Source organism: Corythoichthys intestinalis, chromosome 2 (assembly GCF_030265065.1).
Source record: "Corythoichthys intestinalis isolate RoL2023-P3 chromosome 2, ASM3026506v1, whole genome shotgun sequence".
In the NCBI taxonomy this organism is placed as follows: domain Eukaryota; kingdom Metazoa; phylum Chordata; class Actinopteri; order Syngnathiformes; family Syngnathidae; genus Corythoichthys; species Corythoichthys intestinalis.
The window spans coordinates 69,106,384-69,122,149 of NC_080396.1; the positions used below are offsets into that span (position 1 = coordinate 69,106,384).

The 15,766-nt window shown below is 43.4% G+C and overlaps 1 protein-coding gene across 2 annotated transcripts; it reads right to left on the reverse strand.

Moving 5' to 3' along the window:
* Positions 1 to 4,310: 4,310 nt before the first annotated feature.
* On the reverse strand, positions 4,311 to 15,715 carry LOC130912015 (specifically androgen-regulated gene protein-like). Of its 2 annotated transcripts, none has more exons than XM_057829739.1 (4): positions 11,327 to 15,715; positions 8,786 to 8,909; positions 8,471 to 8,633; positions 4,311 to 8,386 (listed from the first exon to the last, which is right to left on the reverse strand). In XM_057829739.1, exons 2-4 carry the CDS (start codon positions 8,888 to 8,890, stop codon positions 6,930 to 6,932), a joined length of 1,725 nt encoding a protein of 574 aa, XP_057685722.1. In that variant the 5' UTR covers positions 8,891 to 8,909; positions 11,327 to 15,715; the 3' UTR covers positions 4,311 to 6,929. The 2 variants fall into 2 exon arrangements, with proteins under 2 accessions (XP_057685722.1, XP_057685721.1); XM_057829738.1 differs by having other exon boundaries at positions 4,312 to 8,386; positions 8,786 to 8,950.
* Positions 15,716 to 15,766: the final 51 nt, after the last annotated feature.

Genomic DNA, 15,766 nt, shown 5'->3' on the forward strand with positions numbered 1-15,766 from the left:
TATCTGTTGAAAACTTGCAGTATATAAAGAATATTATATTATAAAGTAGGCTATATTAAGTTGCTATTTTTGGCAAAAAACTTACATGCTATGTTTAATATTGCTATTTATCCAGAAAATATAGGTGATTATCTCTGCCTTTGGGGATTTTTGTGCATCTAGTGTAAAATCTGAGAATTTTATAGCCATTTTAAGTTTTGTTATTGTTACGGCTCACTCCTCATCACCTTCACATTCTCCCCACTGACTCTGCTCTGCACACCTGTCACCAATCACCACACCTGCCTCCACTCCACAATCAACCACCTGCCACTACAAGAGACCGGTCTGCACAACATTTGACACCAGAGCTTCACCTCACCACGCATGGTAAAAGTACAGGCCACCCTTTTGCTCACCTTGCGACTCATCTGTGCTTATTTTTCTCAACAGCAATACTGAGCCCACCCAGCCTTCCAGCACATTCAAGAAAACTGCAGAGCCGCCACTTCTCACCAACTTTCCTTTGTTTAATAAACACATCTTGGACTTCGGAATTCTGACTTCTTTTTGCTGTGCTTTTGGGTCACACCGTCTAGCCACCATAACAGTTATACTTATATAAAAAAAATAATCGGGATTTTATAAGGGAACGACTTTGAATTTTTGATGCCGCTGCTCATGGAGACTCATACTGTATATGGCTAAGGTAGGTGCCTGTTTTGGTTTCAGGTCGGTAGCAGCTTTGGTTTTGAAAATGTTTGAATTTGAAGTTTTTGAAAATAGGCCCCCTATGGATCGCCTCCGTTTTCCGTGTCCTGTCAAGTATGATGGAGTTTATGGCTGGAGCATATCAATAACCTTTTGGAATACATAGTACATTGCCATTTCGATATCTTGTCACACCTCAAGTAGGAATCTGGGTACTGAATTCCTCTAACTATAAGCCTCGCAAGTAGTTGTAGGAACCATCCATGGCAGTCATGTTCGCACATGAGTAGGGCACCTGATATGAACTGCTGTGACATTGTAATCTACACTAGTTCACTAAGCAGAATAGAAAGCAATGAAATGTGGAGGATACGACGGTAATTACTGTTTGTTTGAAGGGAATAGTGTGGGAGACGAGGTTTTGAGATAAGCTTGAGTAAAAAGCATGTTCAAAATAATGATAATTTATTTTCTTGGTTTCACATGCACCTCCCCTGTGCTTTATTTTCAATAATTGTATTATGTTTTCGTGTTCTTTCAATTTCAGTTGTATTTCTGCTTGGACTAATCGTTTGCAAAACTTAGTATAGAGGGGCCTTTGAACGCACCTTGGTTTTGAAGAAGAATGTTGCTGCACCCTCTCCGTGAGTCATCGCCTTATCGTGGTGGAGGGGTTTGCGTGTCTCAATGATCCTAGGAGCTATGTTGTCTGGGGCTTTAAGCCCCTGGTAGGGTCACCCATGGCAAACAGGTCCTAGGTGAGGGGCCAGACAAACTATGGCTCAAAAAGACCCCTTATGATGAGTAATATAAATGAACTCCAGTTTCCCTTGCCCGGACGCAGGTTACCGGGGCCCCCCTCTGGAGCCAGGCCTGGAGGTGGGGCTCGAAGGCAAGCGTCTGGTGGCCAGGCCTGTCCCCATGGGGCCCGGCCGGGCACAGCACGAAAAGGCAACGTGGGTTCCCCTTTTCCATGGGCTCACCACCTGTGGGAGGGGCCAAAGGGGTCGGGTGCGTAGGGAGTTGGGCAGCAGCCAAATGCGGGGGCCTTGGCGGTCCGACCCCCAGCTGCAGAAGCTAACTCTTGGGACATGGAATGTCACCTCTCTGGCAGGGAAGGAGCCTGAGCTGGGGTGTGAGGCAGAGAAGTTCCGACTAGATATAGTCGGACTCTCCTCCACACACAGCTTGGGTTTTGGTACCAATCCTCTCGAGAGGGGTTGGACTCTCTTCCACACTGGAGTTGCCCATGGTGAGAGGCGCCGAGCAGGTGTGGGCATACTTATTGCTCCCCGGCTTGGCGCCTGTACATTGGGGTTTACCCCGGTAGACGAGAGGGTAGCGCGCTTCAGGTGGGGGGACGGGTTCTGACTGTTGTTTGCGCTTATGCACCGAACAGCAGCTCAGAGTACCCACCCTTTTTGGAGTCCTTGGAGGGTGTGCTGGAGAGCGCCCCCTCTGGGGACTCCGTCGTTCTCCTGGGGGACTTCAACGCTCACGTCGGCAATGACAGTGAGACCTGGAGGGGCGTGATTGGGAGGAACGGCCCCCCCGATCAGAACCCGAGTGGTGTTCTGTTATTGGACTTCTGTGCTCGTCACGGTTTGTCTATAACGAACACCATGTTCAAACATAAGGGTGTCCATATGTGCACTTGGCACCAGGACACCCTAGGCCGCAGTTCGACGATCGACTTTGCAATCGTGTCATCGGACTTGCGGCTGCGTGTTTTGGACACTCGGGTGAAGAGAGGGGCGGAACTGTCAACTGATCACCACCTGGGGTGTGTTGGCTCCGATGGCGGGGGAAGATGCTGGCCAGACCTGGCAGGCCCAAACGTAATGTGAGGGTCTGCTGGGAACGTCTGGCAGAATCCCCTGTCAGACGGAGTTTCAACACCCACCTCCGGCAGAACTTCTCCCTTGTCCCGGGGGAGGCGGGGGACATTGAGTCCGAGTGGGCCATGTTCCGCGCCTCCATTGTTGAGGCGGCCGATCAGAGCTGTGGCCGTAAGGTGGTTGGTGCCTGTCTTGGCGGCAATCCCCGAACCCGCTGGTGGACACCAGCGGTAAGGGATGCCGTCAAGCTGGAGAAGGAGGACTACTGGGCCTTTTTGGCCTGTAGGACTCCGGAGGCAGCTGACGGGTACCGGCTGGCCAAGCGGACTGCGGCTTCGGTGGTCGCCGAGTCAAAAACTCGGACAAGGGAGGAGTTCGGCGAGGCCATGGAAAACAAATTCTGGATGGCTTCGAGGAAATTCTGGTCCACCATCCGGCGTCTAAGGAGAGGAAAGCAGTGCACCATTAACGCTGTGTTTAGTGAAGATGGTGTACTGCTGACCTTGACACGGGATGTCATAAGTTGGTGGGGAGAATAATTTGAAGCCCTCCTCATTTCCACTGACACACCTTCCTTTGAGGATGCAGAGTCTGGGGACTCCAAGGTGGGCTCTTCAATCTCTAGGGTTGAAGTCACTGAGGTGGTTGGAAAGCTCCTCGGTGGCAAGGCCCCGGGGGTAAATGAGATCCGCCCGGAGTTCCTAAAGGCTCTGGATGTTGTGGGGCTGTCGTGGCTGACACGCCTCTACAACATCGCGTGGACATCGGGGACAGTGCCTCTGGATTGGCAGACCGGGGTGGCGGTCCGGAGGGTGTGTTCCAATTATAGAGGGATCACATTCCTCAGCCTCCCCGGTAAAGTCTATTCAGGGGTGCTGGAGAGGAGGGTCCGTCGGGAAGTCGAATCTCGGATTCAGGAGGAGCAGTGTGGTTTTCGTCCCGGCCGTGGAACAGTGGACCAGCTCTACACCCTCGGCAGGGTCCTCGAGTGTGCATGGGAGTTCGCCCAACCAGTCTAAATGTGCTTTGTGGATTTGGAGAAGGCGTTCGATCGTGTAACTCGGAGAGTCCTGTGGGGGGTGCTCTGGGAGTACAGGGTACCAAGCCCCTTGGTAAGGGCTGTTCGGTCCCTGTACGACCGGTGTCAGAGTTTGGTCCGCATTGCAGGCAGTAAGTCGAATTCGTTTCCCGTGAGGGTTGGACTCCGCCAAGGTTGACCTTTATCACCGATTCTGTTCATAATTTTTATGGACAGAATTTCTTGGTGCAGCCGAAGCATTAAGGGAGTCCGGTTTGGTGACCTCAGCATTGAATCTCTGCTTTTTGCAGATGATGTAGTGCTGTTGGCTTCATCAAGCCGTGACCTCCAACTCTCACTGGAGCGGTTCGCAGCTGAGTGTGAAGCGGTTGGGATGAAGATCAGCACCTCCAAATCCGAGACCATGGTCCTCAGTCGGAAAAGGGTGGAGTGCCCTCTCTGGGTTGGGAATGAGGTCTTGCCCCAAGTGGAGGAGTTCAAGTATCTTGGGGTCTTGTTCACGAGTGACAGTAGGAGGGAGCGGGAGATCAACAGGCGGATCGGTGCAGCGTCTGCAGTAACAGACGCTGCACCGGTCCGTAGTGGTGAAGAAGGAGCTGAGCCAAAAGGCAAAGGTCTCGACTTACCAGTCGATCTACGTTCCTACCCTCACTTATGGTCACGAGCTGTGGGTCGTGACCGAAAGAACACGATCCCGGATACAAGCGGCCGAAATGAGTTTCCTCCGCAGGGTGTCCGGGCTCTCCCTTAGAGATAGGATGAGAAGCTCGGTCATCCAGGAAGGACTCGGCGTCGAGTCGCTACTCCTCCACGTTGAGAGGAGCCAGCTGAGGTGGCTCGGGCATCTGGTTCGGATGCCTCCTGGACGCCTCCCTGGAGAGGTGTTCCGGGCATGGCCCACCGGCGGGAGGCCCCGGGGACGACCCAGGACACGCTGAAGAGACTATGTCTCTAGGCTGGCCTGGGAACGCCTTGGGATCCCGCTGGAGGAGCTGGTTGAAGTGGCTGGGGAGAGGAAAGTCTGGGCTTCCCTGTTAAAGCTGCTGCCCCCGTGACCCGACCCCGGAACAAGCGGAAGATGATGATGATGATGATCTTGCTGCACATAATAGAAATTCTTGGGGTTCGTCTTTAAACTGAGACAGTAATTCCATTGGCGGCTACATTAAGAATCTAACATATGGGTTTCGCCAGACATATTTCACTATTTCACTGGGGCACATGCTCCAGTATTGATCTGCTGTGCCCCAGTATAAATTTCACCGGTAAAAAAAAAAAAAAAAAAAACGTCTTTGGAGTTTTCAGTCTACATAGCATAATCTAGAGAATGCGCCCATTTAATACTGTATGGTCTTATTACTCTAATGACTCCATATACCACAATTTGCACATGGCTCCTTAATATGGAAATTTATGCACATAACTTTGGCTGTAACAGGTATATGAGTTGACAGTTCCGTGACGCACCTTTGGGAGATATGATACGTTCATGTGTGTCGGGAGATCTGATTTTCCAAGTTGGAAAATTTTTGTGATGTGTTGTAAAGTCGCAATGTGGGATAAAAATGTGATTGCTACAAACAAGGGTAGCCTATTTTAATGCTCCAACAATACATCACAAGTTGAGTGACTGTTAGGTGCTTTTTATAGAATCATTTTTCGATTACTCGAACAACACATGAATGCAGACTCAATATTATCGTGTGTGTGTGCCAAACTGCCAATCATACAATCGACGTTGCAAATTACACCTCCCCACCAGCTTTACAGGTTAGTGCCAGATAAACTGCCTATCCTTGTTGTTTGTTTTTACCTCTGTGCTTGTCTGTGTTCCCATGAACTGTGAATTTAAATGGTTCAACATTACTCTTAACGTATCGGGTAGTTAACCGCGTTAAACAACTCTGGTCGCAAATTGAAGTAGTAGCTGCCGTATTTTAGCTAGCTGGCTATGAATAGAATGACAATTAAATGCAATTTGAGTGAGAGGCTCTCACTCGAGAGCGTTGTCTAATTCTGTGTTAATATGATATGTGCTATTTGAACGGTATAAATACTGATGCTATTTATTGCTGTTTATTTATATGACCCAAATTAATAAAATTAATCTGTATGTAATCTGCAATTAATTGTCTGTTTTTGGGATATAACCTCGAACAATTTTGTAAGTGTGCTCATCTTGATTTTCAGATGTTTTACAAGCATTTTATTTGCTACTGCAGTCCCTGTAATTTGTAACAAGATGTATTATTTCTTTATTTCTATTTGATTTAGACAGCATTACTCTTACAAATGGATATTAGAAAGCTAATTGCTCGCAGCAAGGATAAATCAGCAAGGAGGAATGAGAAAGGTAGGCTAGGTAACCCACCTAAGCAACATTAACCACTTTTAGGTCACAATCTAGCAGTTCAGAAACGCTGATTAATTGCAAAACACTTTCAGTGATATAACCCCATTTCTTTTCAGACAAACTACAGCAGCAGAGTGCAGGAAGAGGTGAAGGAGAGAAGGAAGTTGAGCATGAGCAAAGGTGAATTGACTTTTGACAGGGGATGTTCCAATAGTGATTTTGAATACTGATGGCTGAAAAATAAATACAACTCTTTTTTTTTTTTTTTTTTTTTTTACAGAAACATGTAGTTTGGTTTGATTATATATAGTTTAAAGTGCTATTTCTGACTTTCTAGTGACGCCCCTGATCTAACGATGAAACTGGAACCGCACACAGGCTTAGTACTATGACGGATCAGATTGGAAGGCAAGCGACATTTTTTCGTTTCATGGAGGAGAAAGGAGAGCAGACAGAAGATAAAAAGGAGGCGACGTGTAGTTATAATATATTAAAAGTGTTTACTGTATACATATATACAAGGCTGTTTTTTTTGGTTGTTTTTTTTCAATATGGGGGATTCTTGACATGTGCAAATATGGCAAGGGGTGTAGCATCTGATTTCAGCGAATCACCAAACAATAGAGGTCCTGCAGCCCTACGGGAAAGATCCTATCTAAGAGTAGTAGTACTACAGCAAATGACATCATCGGCCCCAAAAAAGGTATAGGATCTGCAGATGGTTCGTACAGTGTGAAAGTGCCTATACATATGAAATCCCTGGCAGTTTTAATATAGGCAATAGTGTGCATGTTTACAACCAAAATAGCAGATTCTAGAATAAGTATGGCCACAAAGACTTATGAGGTGATAAGGTACTGTAAGTAGATATTAACATGTCCATACAGATTGCAATGTCCGGGCGTCGATAAGCTCACGCCATCTTCTGGCAAATACATAAGCTCGCTGCAGCTTTTGACATGATGTCTGTGTTTATTTACAGGCCATTTTGTGTAGACTCCATGGTAATTTAAGAGGGATGTAGGGTTTGTTTAGTCCCGAGTTTCTTCAGGGCTTCTGGGTCCACTCCATTTTCATCCCGAGGGCTTATCAGCACACTAATGCCATGTGACCGCCGGAGATTGTTAGCGCCCCCTGGGTGCTGCAAGGCAGAGTTGTAGGAAGACCGTCTCCGAAAGCCATGGCTGTCGGCATGACTAAGGTACCGCTCAACGCTATTTCTGTCTTGATGAGCTGTCGGCTGGCTTAATTGGAGGTCGGAGTGCTCCACAGCACCTGACTGGGCACCTGGGACTTTTTTTAACTGTCTGATTAGATCCGAAGACGTGAGACGAGGGGATTTCACCTGAGTATGAGTTGAACTTGTTAAAACATCGTTCGTGGGATATGTTTCACGATGTGACAAGCGATGTCTGGATCGCTCAGTGAATGAAGAGGGAGCTGAGGTAGTTGAGGGGGAGCCTAGTGATGCATGACTTGATGCAATAAATGATGATTTTCGATTGGATGGACGTAGAAGTGACGGACTGCATGCGGATGGTAGATCTGCCCATGACTTTCGAGTTTGTGGTGAAAGCTTATGATTCAGGGTAGGGTCCAAATCTTTATTCAAATCTTTAAGCAGGCCAAGCTTCTGAAGGGCCTGAATGTGGACTATGTCTTGGTCTGATAGTTGGCGGTCACCATTACCAATGGGTGAATTAGGTTCTGATGTTTGCATGTGGTATGGCATCTTGATTGAAGATCTTTTTGGTTTAGGAGCCACAAAGGGTGGAATCTTGAGCTCTGTTGAGTCAGGATGAAGGATCACAGGTAGAACAGGCTCCAAAGCAGGGAGACTCGGACGTGTGATGATTGGAAGCTTGTCTGGATGTCTTTGGTTTGTAGAGGGGCTAACTGAAGGATTCTTCTTTAAGGCATTCTGGTAAAATCCCTTCAGGTCAGCAGAGACTGGTATGCTGTACTTGGAGTGAAAAGGGGCTTTGACACTGTTAGGCTTTGGATCATTCTCTAGAACAAACTCCGGACCAAGATCCGTAAACTTTGAATCAGGTACCGGATCATCCATAAAGTCAGACGGAGGGGGAATCAGACCTACATCCATGTCAAGAGCGTAGGGATTGTCAGGGACTGAAGGGAGTGTCAGTGATGAAGAGTCTCCAATGGTGGATGAACACAGTCCCTTTGTATCGAGTGGAATGTTGCTATCAGTGACTGAATCGGTAACCTGAAAGTGGGGTCGTGATATGAATTTTGAAGTTGTTGAAGTTGTAAGACCATCTGTGCTGGCTTCAGGGGCAACGGTGTGGTTTGGTTCATAGGTTTGATTTAAAAGATGATCCTCAGCTCTGTTTTCTTTTGTTAATGTTATATAGTCAGACTCCTTCAATGGAAAGCCAACTGGAACTGCAGGCAAGGTCTCAGGTCGCTTTTCCATTCCAGACTCAAAGTCAAAAGCGGAAGTATCTAGAAGACAAAACACAGTACTGATGTAGGTGCTGAAAAAAAAAAACTATCTAATATAGGCCCATAAATCAGTTTCTTATATACCATTGATTGAATTCAGACCCATCTTCTTCAGAAGACTTCCTGAGTCTGGTTCATCATTGGATAGTCCACTGTCCTCCTGCACCTCAAGTGCTTCAATGGTCTGCTCCAGATACATGATGCACGCCCTCTCCTCAGCAGATAAGTGCTCCATGCTGTCCTCGCTCTGCAGAAAAATGTACCATAGGGTTGGGCACATTCTCATCCAAAGTACATCATGAAATAATTGGATTGCAAAAGGGCATGCATTTAATGTGCACAAGTAGTGTTCAAAACATTAGATACAGGACCAGTCAGTAGAGGAAAAAATTGACTTACACAGACAGAGTTCAAGGTGATCACACTATCATAGCTTCCAGTGCTGGCCTTATTGCTCAATGGTGCCAAGGCAAGGTCATCATGCCAAGTGTCGCCTGTCGACATCACGCAGTGAAGGAAGAGGCTGGGGACAGTTCATCAAATTGTGGAAGGATCTCAAGTGCACTGAATAAGAAAGTAAAAAAAACAAACAAAAAAAAACAATGGGTCTAGTGTTGAAATGATATGTCTATTTTAAAACAATAGATGTGGTGGTAGTAGTAGTAGTAGTAGAGTACCTGTTCTCAGATTCACTGTATACTACAGTCATTAAGTGTAGTCATACCATTTTAGCCCAATGATAAGATGACCAGTCAACAAAAGTATATTAGTAGAGGTATTACCAAAAGTATTTCTCATTTGTTTTTGTTTTATTTACAAGGTAAGGATTCGGGATATCTGGCAGAATTAAAAAAAAAAAAAAAACATTTTCAGTTGAAATGGAATTACAATTCATTAATTAGGGTTGGCCAGCATAGAAAATAAACGTGGTTGATTTTGTACAAAAGAGTGACTTCTACCCAATGTTCCCTTTAAGCTGCGTGCTTGCACAATCGCGCATTGCTTGCACAGTCAGCGCACAAGAAAATCAATGCAGTGCACAAAATACAATTCAACTGAAACGTATTAAGATCTAATTTTAGAACTGACATAATCTAGCTAATTAGACCAATAAAATTGTTTTCTGTACGATTTTGCAATGTAACTCAATGAGCAACAAGTGTCTAGCCAATAATATGATACAGTTAACTTCACTTATGCTACGCCGCAAATCATATCATTGACAGTATTGCGCATTTGTGCCATGTCCAAAACGCTCCGTGCATGTTAGCTAGCTAAAAATAGTGCAGCAGAGTTAAAAGACGCAAATGCTAACCTCTAATCATGGCGAAACAAACGGGCAGCGATACTACACTCATCAAGCCAAATTAAAAATGAAATGCGGTTCTTTTAAGATGGAATGGCTGTCGGAGTATGTGCAAAAAGAACAACAAGCAGTGAAACTGGGAGAGATTTTTTTTTTTTTTTTTACTTGTCATGTATAGCTGTTTAGACACTGAGAATAGGAATCTTGAGTGTCCTTATATTCTGAATAGTTTTAATGTTGGAGTTTGATATACTCCCAATGTGGTTGTTCATTATGTTTTATTTATTACCTATTTATTAACATGCCCATGCCACAATTGGACCTTACCCAGGCCAAAGTAGGACTCTCAAATATAACATAGTACAAATCTCATAGAGATTTTTGACTTTTTAAGTGGGCCAAATCAATTATAGTAAAACTAATCTAATGAAAATTGCTGCTGTAATTTCATTCTTTTAATAAGCCATGTAACTTAATATGATCCAAGATTTTGAACAGGCATGATACTGGTGTGTGGCCACCGCGTACATATCTGATGTTGCTCACTGTGGTCTACTCTTCAGTGTGCTCAGGGATCTTATGTGTCTGCTCAGACACATGAAAAATTAGAGGAAACATTGCTTCTACCCTTTGGTGGCTCACTAGTGCAAATAACAAGAGGTATCCTGACTTGTACATCCTGAACTGGTCACCAGCCATATGGACAAACAACCTTTCCCAGCTAAAGACAATTTGGAGTCCTAAATACAACTAACATACATGCTTTTGTGCGGAAGAACTGAGATTGAGGCAGCAATTTAAGAACTGTGCAGTCCTACCAGAGGGTTTAGCTGGGTATCCATCATGTAAGTATAATACAACATCATACTGTAGTCCACTCCTATTTTTTTTCCTCAAAGCAAATTACTCTCCCTCCTAAGAGCACAATCTGCAGAATGAGTGGCTTCTATCAGCCAATACCTGTGAGCGCAGGAAGTAAACTAGCAGGGTGCACCCACAACTGACTCAGGATCTAATAGTGAGTGGAATGTCACTTTGCTTGCTCAAATGCCTTTACCGCAACCGCGTGAGCACTGTGATGCAGTAACTGGGCGTTGAACCTGAAGCACACGAAACATTTTGTGGCTCAGCCATACAAGTAGGAGGACATGCTTTAGAGTGAAAAGTCTCACGCAGATAGCAGTCGGCCTAGATTTTTTTCTTCACAACATGTAACAATTGCCTTCGAACCGAAGATGACTGCAGCATTCATGGTTAACAGTCAACATAAGCTGTGTAATTCACGAGGGTTGATTAATGTTTAAACTCAGTACAGTACCTTGTCCTGTTACAGGGTTTCATGGACAAATATTTACACTTAACTCAGTCTATTAAGCAAAGTGATCACTGATTACACACTCAACGTGTGTTTGTCATAAAAAGAAATGTTCATTTTACCTGAAAAACTGCTATCCAGATTAGAAATGAGAGTGGGAAATAAGGAAATGCTATAAAACGTTTGTAAATGATGTACTGGAGATTTAAAAATCTACATAATTTTAAACAACATAACAGTAAAACAGGTATAATACTGGTCGAAAGAGCTCAACAGAGGAATGAAGTTATGAGTGTAGTAGAGTTAAATCATAACTCACCACAGAGTTGGACATGGCCCGTCGAGGTCAACTGTGTTTGGGTGTCAATCCATCTCTGTGGCGGTGCGTCCTGCCTCCACTGAAGCTGAAAAAAGGGTGGGGCATGTCGTCTAGAACTGTCTTGTGCTTAGCCAATCAGTTTCCTGACATTCGGTCATGTGCTGGCAATCAACCAGAGTTGACATGTGGCATGACAGGAATTCAACGGTGTCCAAATAAAGTAGAACAAAGCAAAACCCAGGAAGTCTGTTTGCAACATGCCAAAGCGTTTAAGCGTTTAGATTGATATCAGGTTCCTCCACATTTCGATGCCACAATTGCTGCTATTAGGTTTCACTGTCGGACTATTTATTGCCAAGAGCACTTTATTGAGCTAAACCAGGTATATATGCTTGAAACATTAGTCATAGACAGGCACTATAATAGTTTTACTGATGATGATAGAATTGCCATATCAGTAAGGGCGTAACTTTGGTCTCAACATTCGTAGGGACAATATAACAGCATAAACTGTATGTTCACTTTAAACTAAGAAATTTATAGGCTAAATGATCAATGCCAAATAAATCTGTATTGACTTATATTAACTTTCATATGTAATGGTTCAGGTTACACACCGTTTGATTTAAACCTTTGTTTTCAAAAACTACTAAAGACGCATTTTGAAAACTTCCAGAATTAATGTCAGCATTTTATTAGCAAAATTGCAATATTTGAACATAATTTAAAGGGATCCACGGATAGAAAGAGTTGTAGTTTTTTAATGATAAACGTTATTATGAGTTAAATTAATTTGATATGAAAACCCCTCTTGATGTTTTCGATTTTATACAATTTGTAAGATTAGTTTAACTAATCCACCCTTGTTGTTGACATCGCAGCGCGGTGACGTCACATGGTTACGCTGCCAGGCTTCCAAAGTATGACTCTAGCGACATAAACATGTCATCTTTTCAACCCTTTCAATTTGAACCCGAGAGGAATATTAATGAGAATGACAGCACTGTTGATATTTCACTGAACGAGCAGCAAAAGAAAAATGAACAGGAAAGACGGGATGAGACGATACGAGACAAGGAGAAAAAAACGGTGTTCTGCCAAAATGTGCTAGACCGGCGAAACGTGCTACAAGTGGCAAATTTGACACCCAAAGTACTACCGTGCGCTTTCAGCTAGTTTTGTTTAGATGCATACGGACAGAACATACTAAAGATGTCTAAAGAAAGTACTTAAACATAATAATATCAAATAAGGGTGGTTTAAATACGTGACGTGACTAATGTGGTCTACAGATCAACAATATGCTTTAAAGCTACTACAATAAACACATACAAAAAGTATTTTGTGCAATGAAAAGGTAATAAAGGATTCAATAAAAACCCAAATAGTAAGTACTTGCCGTTTTTAACCGATGTGCTCATGTGTTTGACGTCTCGGCACGTAGAATGAATTGCAGTACACCGATAGTGTTCGTCTAATGACAGTGACAAACTATGTCACCACCCCGAGCGTCCATTGCACGCATAAAACATGGCGCCCTTTGTAGGTCAAAATATGTACTAAATAACATAGGTTTTAAATCAATGGCAATGTGTTATGTGTTTCTAATAAAATATTTTAGTAAAAGAGAACAATTGTGACCTATTAGAGCCTACAAGTCTTTAAGTCTGAGTTTCCCTTTATTGTGTATATAAAAAAAATATTTAAACACAAACTTGTTAATAATCTCTTAACAATCTAGGAATGCAAAGAATAAACATTTGCTTTTTGAAAACTCGTGTGTCTAAATAAAGAAATATGTAAAACTGAAAAATCCTCTTAGTCTGGGAATAACAAAAATAACTGAAAATGGAGCATTCCTTCAGGTAAAACACTACTGATTTTGTCCAACAAAAAATGAAAGCTCCCCTGGGCTGCTTTAAAAAGGGGTAAACCTTGGTTCATTTCTCACCGATTAATTAACGGTAACAGTAGAAAACACACAAAAGAACAACCCAAAAAAATAAAAACAGTAGAAAACACATATAGGAAGACACGTCTCTTTAAGCAGCTTCCTACTCGAGTTTTGCAGGTTAGCAAATTCACACAGTTTAACATCATGCTAACTCTGATGTGAGTCGGACTTTCACTAGCAAAACTAGCGGTGTGTTTCTCACCCCCACAACATTGATGTCTGTTGACATTACCGACAGTGGCTGTTGCTGGCCCAAAAAACTTCTACTATCCTTCCTCTTCGAACGGGGCGGAGGAGGTGGCATGTTATCGACATGTTGTATGTATTTCTGTCGGGGCTGTGAGTGCGTGTGTGTATTCAAGTCAAGTCATCAGCCAATCAAATATGTGTTTATCTTGGCAAGAGAGAGTATGCAGTTTTGCTTCACACACTAAATGTAACTCGTGGCGATAGCATAGCATTCCCGTTAGCTTTAACATGTAGGGTGGCGAACATCGTCTTAAACTCTCGGACATCTTTTTTTTTTTTTTTTTTTTTACATAATGTTTGTGGCATCCAAGTGTGTTTAATTATTTGAAAATAAAGAACGGTGTTCCTGCCGATTGTGAATGATCATAAAGATGCTGTTGTCCTTGTACACACTACACACTACAATATGTCCTCGTCTGTCAATTATAATTTGAAATAGTTGGATTTATTTATTGACTGAAAGTTTTGAATTTTACGGCCGAAAACATTGAGTAGTCATTGACTAAAATTAGATGAAGACGAACACATTTTGAAATGACCAAAATATGGCTAAGCGCGGTAATATAGCAGGCACGCCACAGACTTCTCGGTCAACGCAGTGAAACGCGACCGTTAAAGTCAAGCAGCGAGGGCACACCAGTTGCAGAGCGGCTGCGTATCAGACGCATCCCAGAAGCAGTTAAACGCGTCGCACACAAAACGACCGGCACAGTATTTTATTTGTCAGGAGACGCAACCCTCCACCGTCAGTCGAACGAGGTAGACCGGAAGGCATTTGTGTTAAAACACAGTGGATCCAGTCAATTTTCAAAATAATATGCAATTACATTTGATTAATTTATGCATAGCGCTTTAACTTACATTTGTCAATACAGGTAAAGCTTTTTAAAACCTTTCATAAGAAAAAAAAATTGAGATTTTGAAAATATGTTAAAATTTTTGTCACTGCAATGGTTTTTCTCTTTGGCACAGGACTTTTTTCGTCTTTCTTTCAGAACGAAAGAAATGGTTGTTGTGTTGTGATCTTTAAATACACTCTACTCTCGGTCACTCGCATGATCTTGTCCTCGCATGAACAGATTGAGCCGCTCCACACACACTCTTGCCTGGCACGGCCAGACTGTTCTCCCTGTATTTTTCAAACACTGAGAGAAAAGTCTGGGAACCAGCCCATTAACGGCCTCTCGAGCAGGTACAAAATCAATCGACAAATCAGATTCGTTTATTTGCGTGACGTGTTCTTAACGAGCAACGTCACTCTTGCGCGTCGAAAGTCGTCTCCACAACAACACAGATGGTGAACAGGAGAGCCGAGAATATGTTCCAATCCACGGTAAAATCAGTTTTAAATTACCAAAAACACATCGACACGAGTCATTGACAACAGTCTGTCTCGCGCTAGCCATGTTGAATAAACTCCGCTCTCCTCGTATGTTTACTTCCGCGCGCAAGTCCCTCGTCCTGCCCTCGTCGTTTTACTAACGTCGTGTCTGCCCGTCGCTGATTGGTACACTCCGCTGTCTGTTTGCTGTGGCTTGCTCCGCCCTGGAAATTGTATCCGCTGAATGGTGGCCAGACTCAATAGCTGGAACAGCGGTGAGTCTGGTGTACCAGGCAACACAAACTCTACTCATAAAACACATCCATTGGGGACGATCGTCAGTGGTGCGTTGACGATGTTAACACGCCGCTGACGCATCTGGTATATTATCGGGGTAAGACTAATAAGTATTTTCATCCAAAAGACTGAAACAAAAATGAAAAGGGCTGCCAAAAACAACTTTTACCACCACAAAATTAAAACCATCATTTCTCCGTTTTTTTTAGGTCTATCGATGCCAAATAAAAATTGGAAGATAGGTTCAAATCTGCGCTTTCGAGCAGTTTTGTTTTCGTAAACGATGTCGATAACGAAAATATTTCATAAATGAACACTTTTTTCATGAAGATGACAAGCTAAAAAGGTGTTTTGGGAGACTAAAACATAACAAGACGAATGCCATTTTTCATTTGACGAGACGAAATGTGCAATAGTTTCGGTCACATGTTCACAATGTGGGACATTTCATGTGTAGTTAGCCTGCCCGTAACAGTGTCTGGTTATGTGACTTGCTGTGTGAACATCACACACTAAATGTAACCTGTAGTGTTAGTATAGCATCAGCATTAGGTTAATGCTAAGGGCAAGCGTCTTTAAAACTCTCGTATGTGTATATATATATATATATATATATATA

What these genes read in the sequence shown, in the direction of transcription:
- LOC130912015 (XM_057829739.1), bottom strand. Translation starts at nt 8,890, where the DNA reads ATGTCGACAGGCGACACTTGGCATGATGACCTTGCCTTGGCACCATTG. An exon ending in TCACCTTGAACTCTGTCTGT is followed by an intron (nt 8,634 to 8,785) that starts GTAAGTCAATTT and finishes ATTTTTCTGCAG; the next exon opens with AGCGAGGACAGCATGGAGCA. An exon ending in GGGTCTGAATTCAATCAATG is followed by an intron (nt 8,387 to 8,470) that starts GTATATAAGAAA and finishes TTTGTCTTCTAG; the next exon opens with ATACTTCCGCTTTTGACTTT.